Genomic DNA, 9883 nt, shown 5'->3' on the forward strand with positions numbered 1-9883 from the left:
TATGAGCCCCTGCTCTGCTCCACATCTCACATTGCATTTCTTAGGCTTCAAGGACTTCTACGCCGACTTCATTCATTTTGTTGCATTTAAACTCTTCTATCTAAGAAAAAGGGATTTTTCCGCCCCCCGACTCTCCTACTTCACCTTAAAGGATTTCTTCTAGCACAACTTCAGAGACTTGCATACACATCTTTAAGAAATTACTTTGGGCTTACAACATTCCTAGGCAGATGGGGGGTTTTTTGTTGGTTTTTGGTTTTTTTTAAACACCGGAGCAAAGACTTAATACCATTACTGCTATTAAACAGATACAAGCGCGGCTGTTAAGAAACAGCAGGTCTTTGGGTTAATGCGCAGGCAGGGAAAACCTGTGAAGATGTAACAGCCAACGCTTCCCCTGCGGAGTCTCTAGGGTTCTGCACAGATTTATCTCGTAGGCACTTAAGGAAAGTAACTTCTTCTTCCCAGTCTCTCCCTCCAGACGTCCCTTGGCTCCGGCAGTGTCAAACACGCGAGAAAATGCCTCCCCACCACAACTTCCAACAACCCCGGCACTACTAGCAGCAAGAAGTGACCCCCCCCCCCCCCAACACCTTACAGCAGGGAGAGGAGAACGGACAAACACGGTCCCCCCCAGGGCCACGGCTCCGCGCCGCCCGAGCCTGGGGAAGGCGGCACGGTGGCGGAGCCCCCTCTTACCTGCGCCCCCGCTGCCTCCCGCCAACCTGCCGGCCCAGGCGAGAGCGAAAAGCAAACAGCAGCGCCGCGAAAAGCAAACAGTGCCCATGATAATGATGCGATCCCCGGCCCCCGGTGCCTGTCTGCGATAAGGGACGCGCTCGGGGCCGGCCGCGCGGAGCCGCCGGCGCTGACGCCCTGACAGCGCCCCGCTGATTCGCCGGGGCTCCCGCGGCGGGGGCGGTGCCGGCCGCCGGGGCGGGCCGGGGCGGACCGGGCCGCCCCCACCGCCCCCGGGACTGCCCCTGAGCCCCGCCGCCGCCGCCGCCGGGGGGTGGTCGGCGAGGCGGTTGAACTCTTCCCCGCCCCGAGAGATGTCTGTTTAGTCAGGCGCGTGGTGCTTATCGGCGTGATGCCCGCGCCCCTGCTAGCTACCGCTCACGTCGCCCAACAGGTAGGAAGCCCGCAGAGAGCCGTTGGGGCCGTTACCGGGCTTCGTCCTCGGGCGTCCTCAGCTGCGCGAGCTCTGAGCTTTGCTCCCCTCAGGGGCCGGGGCGCGCGGGCGGACCGTTAGCGCCCCCCCCGGAGGGCGCCCCCCCGCGGCTGGAGGCGGCTCTGGAGGACGCAGCCCCCTGCCCCTCGCAGGGAGCCGCGAGGAAATGGCTCCGCCCGAGCTGCGGGCTTTGAAGGCAGACAGTCCGGCGAACCCGGCCGCCCATCTCCTTGACAACCGCTGAGGGGGATTTTTTCCCCCTTCCTGGGGTCAGACTAAAAGAAAACTTTTTTTTTTTTTTTTGGTCCTCCCTGCCTCCCTCTGAGCCTCGCCTTACTCCTAGCGCTGCCTTTCCCACTTGCCTCAGGTCATTACCAGCCGCTGGATTGCTCCCGCGTTTTGAGGGCTTTGCTGCAGAGGCGCTTGCCCCTCTCCAGCCGGCCACCCCGGCCAGCCTTCCTCTGGTCCTGCTCCTCCGAGCCCCGCTGTACTCGAAGAGGCAGCCGCGGCTCCGCAGGTGACCCCTGCGGCCGCGGCCCGGCCCGGGTGAGACGCTCTCCCCAAAATCATCAGGGAAGCTGTACCTGCCCCTGCTGCAGACGTGTTTATGAGCGTCACTGTCAGCACAACCCTGAAGGAGAAAATCCTTCGGTTTTAAACCCAAACGTGAGAAATTTGTCCCCTCAGAGGCAAATTTCGTGACCCTGAAGTCTTCCAGAGTGATTGCTTTTAAAGGACTGAAATAGCTTGCAGACATCCCTTGTTACGACTTTGCACCCCTATTCGCTTTACGCCTTGTTTCTTTCACAGACACCCCCCCCCCCACTGAAATGCTTTGCTACTTTAGGTTCTAAGTCCTCTTAATTCCCCAGCGAGGCTGTCCGTTGTGTGCGACATCCACTTGTCATCCGGATAATAAATACACCCCGCCCTAGCCTTAGATGCCTCTTTTTGTCAAGTTCCTCCCAAATGTATGCATGTTTCAGTACAATATGCTTGCCCAGAGAGTAGCACTATTAAATACCGTTAAGCCTGAAGAGATGGGAAGGAAATGCAAGAAAAATTGCTCAGCCCAGCTGCTGGGTTAGTAAAAGTACACGCCACTATCTTTTTCCTTCATAAAACTAAATAATTAGGGCAGAGTGCAAAAGCTGTTTGCTTTCTGAATGTTTACACCTCTGCTTTGGGCATTCCCGTCCTTAATCCTCTAGGAGTGGGGCAGGGGTATTATTATTTTAATTCCAGTCCCTTATTTTTGTGTGAATACGCTGAGGTGCAGTTGTGAATTCCATGCTCGAGTCTTCCCATGGATACCATGAGCGTTTCTTCCCTGGAGGTCCCCAGAGGGATTACCTGGTACCTTAGAGCTCCACCTAGTGAGTTTTATGGCATGCTGTAGCAGAGCGACCAGCGTCTCAATAATTAGATCTGCTGGAAGGGTGATCTTTACCTTGTTAACACCACACGTCGATCTTTCTGGAAAAGCTCTTGCTTTCAAAGACTTTGTAAGTATAAGTTTTGTCCTAGGTGCAAAATAAGGCTAAGCCTTCTTACTAATTTTTTTTAAAAATATTTCATAATTGGCCTTGTCGTTCCATTTCATGAAATCATACTACAATTTATCATGGGATAAATTGTCCAAAAAGTTTATTTTCCATGAAGGAATTCACTAGAAATGTCTAAAAATGAACTACCTCAACTTTTAAAAAGTCACAGTGTAATAAAAAGGTTTGCTAAAGCAACAAAATACTCCAACTGCCTTGGTGTCTTGCTCTCTAGCATGTATTGTAAGTGTCCCGTTAACTGCACCTGTTAACTCTTACAGAAATCATTACACTTCTGCTTTTTCTCTTCCCCGACTCTATGCATTTATAATCTGCATTTATAATCTGTACAAACACTACCTGTATGGCACTCAGGAAAGGGAGTCTCCTTGATCCAAGTATCATACTATCTACATATGTCCTTGTATACTCCAAGGATCCTGACTGACAGAAAGTATGAGGAAATACAATGGTACAGTGTTTATCAAAGAGGCCCTGAACCTTAAGTCAGGATCATCACATACAGTACGGAATATGATCTACAGTGCCAGGCTGAGTATTTTCAGAAGGGTCTTTTCAGCAGTTTTCCTTGTTAAGGGCCACATCTTAGAAAAGGGATCCTTGTGGACTTTCACTTTTTCCACTTGTAATTATACTTCTGTGCTTGTTTATCATCATCTAACATCATCCCTATGTCAATTGCACATATGCTTCCATGAAAATTTTAATATTAGAAGTAAGGACCAAGCAGCTTCTTCCAATGTGGAAACCAAGAGCCAGATTCATGACCATAAATCTGGTCTGTGTAACCGGGGTAAGCAAGAGCTACCTGAACTGAGGGTGGAGGGGGCCTAGCCTGGGAACCACCACTGTTGTTTAAGCTCCCTACCAATGTACTTGAGCTCTGCCTGAAAACCTTTGGGCATCCTGCAGCAAAAGCTTGCATGTCAATGGACTGCATGGGTTCTTCCATACCAATGTCTTTCAAGCTTTCAGGGAATATTGCAATAAAATTATAAAAAGAGAGATGTTTTATTAGGACCTATCTCTTTACAGAGTAGAAGGTCCATGAACACCTGCATATCGGGAAGGCCAAGGGCATAAATACACACCATTCCAAAAATACTTTGAGAACACAGAACAGCATCTGCAGAATTATTTGGTTTCCCGGTTTGCTATTTATGAACACCTGTATATTGGGGCCAACGCTGCCTCAGGAGGCAACACAAGCTATAGACAGGGCTAGGAATCACAGCGGTCACTGGACGGGCTGTGCAAACTCGAGTAAATTGCTGTACTTCTGTGTTTGTGTTTCTCTTTCTTCCTTCTGTCCATCTTGCCCATTTACAGGGCAAGCCCATTGTAGCAGGGCCTGTATATCACTGTATTAATACAGTACCTTACAAAACAACATGCTAAACTTATTTTCTCTGTCTCCCCAACTAGAGCTTTCATGAGGCCAGTGAGACATATAAACCCTGATAGGAGAATCCTTTTATTTAACTTAAGTTCTTCGCTTTCCCTGAAGGACTGAGTGAAACCTGGCTCCCTTGGATAGGGGACAAGGAGGCTATGTAGCAGAATTTGTGCAGGGCACATATATACTTTGAACCCTGGACCGTGTATCTTCAAACTTTATTTAAGTCTTTTCTATTAGGAAGAAAGGAACAATGTAAAACCAGCTCTTCAAAGCAATATAGACTATCTTGCATTTCTACACGTACTTAAGGGAAGCTTTTGAAACTAGAGGTAATGGATATGCATAGGTCCACATGCTCAATGCTATGTTACTTCTTTTCAGGAAAATACAGCATCTAAGTTTCCCAGAAGTTAAGTAGCAGCATGCAGCTGAAGTATTTCAATGATTTGTCCTTGCACTTGGGAGAAAAGAAAAAAAAAAAAAAAGTCCACCATAATCCATAATGAAAGTTTTGTACAAGAAAATTCAGTGTCTGAGAGGAGGAGGGTATTTTTTCTTTTTTCCTTGGAGGGGATGGGGAATTACATAGCAGCTGCTGTAACTGTTAAAAAGGAATATTTATTCAATAGCTTTGGTGAGATTACAATCAATTTTATCTCACTCTCTCATCAGCGAGACAATGGTTGAAACCTTGTGGAAGTAGTGGTAAATTTGGATATTCTAGCAAAAAAAAAAAAGTGTCAGTCCATGCCAAACTTTGAAGAGATACATCAATGCATGCTTGAGAACAGCTACTCTCCTACTGTGACGTTACCTTCCTCTAAAACATGTCACCTGCTTCATCCAACTGACCCTCCTCTTTCGCTGCCAGGGTGCTGAAAGAGATTAAAACTCATACAAAAACATTTCCTTAAACTTGTAAATCTTTTAACACAGTGGATCATGATATGCCTTATTGAGCATTGTGTATCTACAAATTCATAAGCTGCTTTCCCCTTAACTGTCTTATGAACAGTCTTCCATTCAGAAAAATGCTTTAGCAGCTAGAGAGCAGCAGAAAAAAGTTACTAGAAGAAGTAATGGAGTTGTTTTTTTTCTGTTCCTGCTTGGATTGTAACCACTGAGAGGGAAAGATGATAATATTAATGCAGAGCTGGAACATACCACCATCACCACAAAGAGTAAAGCAGAGTAGATCCTCCATTACTGGTACTCACTCCATCCTGGTAAAAGGCATGTTTTGCCAACATGAAGGTTACATCTCAAACAGGTGAATGAGGACTTGATGCATAAAGAGCTGGGTAAAACTTCATGACCTGCATTATTCAGGAGACTGGTTACAGCATTCTCCTTTAAAATGAATAAGGGACACCTATGAAAGCTGCAAGAGAAATTGCACAGAACAAGGTTGTATGTACTACCTGTTATGTGATTACACCACAGCAGGTGGAAGAAGAGGGCAAGGACCTGTGGAAACATGCAGCTGAGAAGTATACCTTTCTTAAAGTCTTGTTTGTTAACTCTGTTGCCAAAATACTTTTAGAGGTGGTGATGTGTCCTTGTGTTCACAAAGAGATGGGCAGCAGCATTCTGAAATGGTTTGGTTTTAGGAAGTGAAGGCATAAGGGAGCCAGAAGGGAAATATCAAGGGGAAAAAAAACAAACAAAGAAACAAACCCCACCAAATCCAAAACAAAAAAAGGAAGACTAGGGAAATAGTAGCTGAGCGTTCAGATTTCTGCGCCAGTAAATTTTATAAAGACCAAGAATGGATAGTGAGAACACCCTCCCTTTTAAACAAAAAATATACCAGCTGACGGAAGCCAAGCCACAGCATGTTTACCTGGACTTCACAGAAAGATGTAGGAGGTGCTAAAATGCCAGCATCGAATCCTATTCTGACTACAAAGGGGATAAAGTGAGCAGGATCCCATTACTCTCTGTTCATCCACTAACTTTAGACCAGAGTAGGATCAGAATTTTAATTCAATGACTCCTTCATAGAAGCCTTCAAAACAGTGACTTTATGCTAGCACCAGTTCTGGCTCCTGATCTGGTGCAGATTACTTACCATTGTATTCTTATCATTGGCAGCTCAGTTACTCTCAAAATGAATTTTACTGATTATTGTGATTGCAAAGAAATAGGTTGTATTGCTGCTGTTTTAACATTCTATCCTCTTGAACACCCAGGTTTGCACAGTCTAAAAAGGTCAAGCAACTCAGAAGAAAGTGGTGCCTTGGGTATTTTAGGCCTATGCCAGTCATTTTTAATCTTAAATCCTGGATAGTCGTTAACTGCTTTTACTGCACAGGACAGCAACAAGAATTCTAGTAACCCAACAGATGAGAAAGCTTTTGGGTTGTTTTAGGAGACATTTTGTGATCAGTTTCTTTAAAGTGAACTTGTCTTTCAGAAATGGCTACAGCTGGCTCTGATTTCTTCTTCAAAACCATGATTAGGGCACTCAAGCAGAGGTACTTTCTGTTGTTCCCTTTCTTACTGTTATCCAAGATCTCCAGTCAGTTATCTGCGTGCTTTCCCAGTCTAATCAAGGCCCTGAACATGCAAGGAACACTGAAGCATGTACATATTCATCAGCAGAACTACTCTTGCATATAGACTTCTGCAAAGACTGTCTCAGCAGGCTCAGAATTATATATTGCAAGATAAAGAGAACAGGCCATGGCCTCTACTCACAGTCCCTTTATCCTTCAGCTTAGCTCAAAACCAGATGTGGGGAGTAACATAGCTCTAATCCACATGGGCAGTCCTCTCTGCTCTGTAGAACATACCATGACAGCAGTTCAGAGGAAAAAGCTGATTCCACTTCACAGAGGACTTAATATTGTGAAACTTTATTTTGTTCCAATTCAGAGCCCTGCCTACCCCCCCAAAAAAACACCACTCCCAGAAGCCCCAAGACGTCCAGAGGCTGCAAATTTCAACTGCAGCCTGACAGAGCAGCTGCAGAGGTAGGTAAGCTGGCAGGACATCTTGTCAAGTCATGGTAGGATCCTATAAGACCCCTGCATCAGTTCTTTTGGACCTTGCCTGAACCCAAAATGTTTCAGTTTAAACATTAACAGCAGCAACAAGACTCTAGGAAAATTCCAACAGAAGTTCTTTAATCAATATTTTTCCTGACTCCACGATTCCACAAACAATGTAAGGTTGTTTCTCAGGACACCTTCACACAGACAGGAAAGAAAAATATCTGTAATGCAGCCTGCTCCTGCAATTTTCCTCCTCCCCCACCCACCCATCCTGCCATTGAGGGCTAGAGTGAGATTTGTGTAGCGATTCAAAATTCTGCATTCTTCAGGGAGGCCCACAGTCCCAAAGCTACTCTCAAGACTTTCCCTTTAATTTGCCATAATGTGAAAAGGGTCCAATGCTGTTGAAAATGAGATAATTTTGTATAGCAACATCTGTTCAATTTACTGCAGGGAGAAAAACTCTGCCACCAAAAACAGCTGGAGGACCACGGACCAGGTCAGGGCATCAATCCCATTACCAACACAAGTCCTAGCTAGCTATGTAGTGGGCAGCTATGTAGTGGTGGAGATTTGCATACAGATTTCCTAACACCAATATGCTTATTTTAGTGCAAGTGTATATATGTACTTACCCCCTTATTTAGCTGCAATCTTTACTGCACATGATCACCAGTGTAAGAGACCATTGCCGTATAATCTTAAGCAAGAAGTATGTTGCTAAAGAGGTGCTTTAGATCAAGCCCTGACTTTATCCAGTAAGTCTCATCTATTACCAATAATAACTTTTATTCTAGACAAGACCTGTGTTGACCAAGTAGAGTTTTATTCCAATATAGGCGCCTATATTGAAATATAAACACATGTAGTTCTTCATACTGTAACTACATAAATTTTAATTGAGTTACTCTGTTCATCCAACACAGCTGAACTGAGATTGGCTTTGATCAGGGAGCCTGCATCTCCCCTGCTTTGAGTGTAGCCTAGGCCTCTTCAGCTGTGACAGATGAATATAAGACTCCAGCTGTCACCTGGAAAGACGAGTATCAGGTAGATGGCAGCAGAAAGTTAGGCCTATAGTCTTGTAGCATGACTGTGGTGTTCACCTGATGAGAAATGACTAGCAGAGCAGCATCACAAACAGTCAAAGGTTCAAAATGAGAATGAGCAAGGTCCTGTCTCCTATAGTCCCGTAGTAAGCAACTCTGTTGCCATCTCTAGCTATGCTCAGATTAGCTAAGTATTGCAACAGATAAGAAGTTTCAACCACTTCCCAGTAAACCGAATAGTGCTTCTGAACAGAGAAGTGTTCAAAGCAGGGAGAAGATGCTTTTCCTCAGTGTCTTTTAAGAGAGAGGGAAAAAAAGAGACTGTCTTATCTCACAACAGGATCTTTAAAATACTTGGATGAAGCTTCTTTAACTACCAGAATATTAAGAAGAATGAGCAGATTCATTGATGGAAGGATAAGTTGTGTTCCTCACATTTTCAGATATTCAAACACTTAAAATGGTGATGCTGAGCACTATTGTGAGCATTACCCAGGGAAGATGAGCATGTTTTAGTCCGAAAGACTAGCCAAAGTAAATGAAAAATAAAAGTTAGACCTAAGAATACAGTTGTGTGCTTAGGGTTTTAATGGGCACAATGTAATTCAGTTCCCATAGAACTATGCAGCAGCAGGCAAAGAGCACATTTTGAGTAGAATCACGCTGCACTTCTCAACACACCAGACAAATCTGATGGAATGAAACTAGCATTATCACTGTGGTTTAAGAGAAACTTCCAACAGAGAAGATATCACAGAAAATACCCAAGCTCAAATCTTTGCCTCAGACTTTTCTACAACATCAACCAATGCCTCCCCCTTCTTAAAAAAAAAAGTCTAAAACGCCCATAGGTGTTGATATTTGCAGTTCTTCTAACCTCAGTTTGCAGAGAGTTTATCAAAACAAAAGGTCAGCAAATCTTCATTCCTTCTACCACATTTTCTCCAAGTCCCAGGATTATATTTCAGAGTCCTGTTCTGACTGCAGGTAGAATTCCAGTTGCTGTCAGGGAGCCCATGGCTCACGGGCCACGCTCGTACATATGCCAGCCCCCTTTCCCAATGCTTCTGTGAAGGACTCAGCAGTGATCCCTCTCCAGCACAGAAAATAAACATCCCTCCCCAAACCCCTCATACTGAAAGCTTGCTGCTTCTCTCTGGTAGAATGTTTATATCACACTCATGTTTTCCCAGTAATCATCTTTAAAGGAACCAGGAATAAGGGTAGCCTAGTAGCCTACTTCATCCTTAAAAGCACAGCCTGCTCAGTTACACACTTGCAGAGGATTTTAAAATACATCATCCTATCCAAATATACAGCAACAATTCCAGAACCATTTGGAAAACCCAATTATAATTTTCTGCTAAATGAGTTCTTCTCCCTAAGGGCTCCCTGGAGGAGCCAACGCTTTAGTGCACTAAGCTACCTATGAGATAGCTGAAGCTCAGACTAACTCAATTCCTGACAGGCAGCTGCAGTTTCAGGTGGTGTGAAATGGAAAATAAAAGGGAAGATTATCAAATAGAATTAAATGCAGCATCCTCAGGAGGCCTTGATAGAGAAAGGGTAAAATTCCACTCACCTTAATCCTGCATATTATCTTGTTCAACTGAATGGACATAGCTGTATGAATAAAGACAGCAGGATTTGGTCTCATATGCTTATTGCTTCTCTTTTCAAATTATGAAATGCACAGTGTAGAC

The 9883-nt window shown here is 44.8% G+C and overlaps 1 protein-coding gene across 4 annotated transcripts in view; it reads right to left on the reverse strand.

Annotated features, from left to right (window-relative positions):
- SCUBE1 (signal peptide, CUB domain and EGF like domain containing 1) overlaps positions 1–879 on the reverse strand; it is a 220980-nt gene extending 220101 nt beyond the window's left edge. For all 4 annotated transcript variants that reach the window (XM_075507209.1, XM_075507200.1, XM_075507192.1 and 1 more), the window contains exon 1: positions 700–879. In XM_075507209.1, coding sequence (XP_075363324.1) covers positions 700–787 — 88 coding nt within the window. In that variant the 5' untranslated portion in view covers positions 788–879. The remainder of the gene's footprint in view (positions 1–699) is intronic.
- Positions 880–9883: the final 9004 nt, after the last annotated feature.

The sequence above is a fragment of the Mycteria americana genome, chromosome 1, assembly GCF_035582795.1.
Source record: "Mycteria americana isolate JAX WOST 10 ecotype Jacksonville Zoo and Gardens chromosome 1, USCA_MyAme_1.0, whole genome shotgun sequence".
Classification (NCBI taxonomy): domain Eukaryota; kingdom Metazoa; phylum Chordata; class Aves; order Ciconiiformes; family Ciconiidae; genus Mycteria; species Mycteria americana.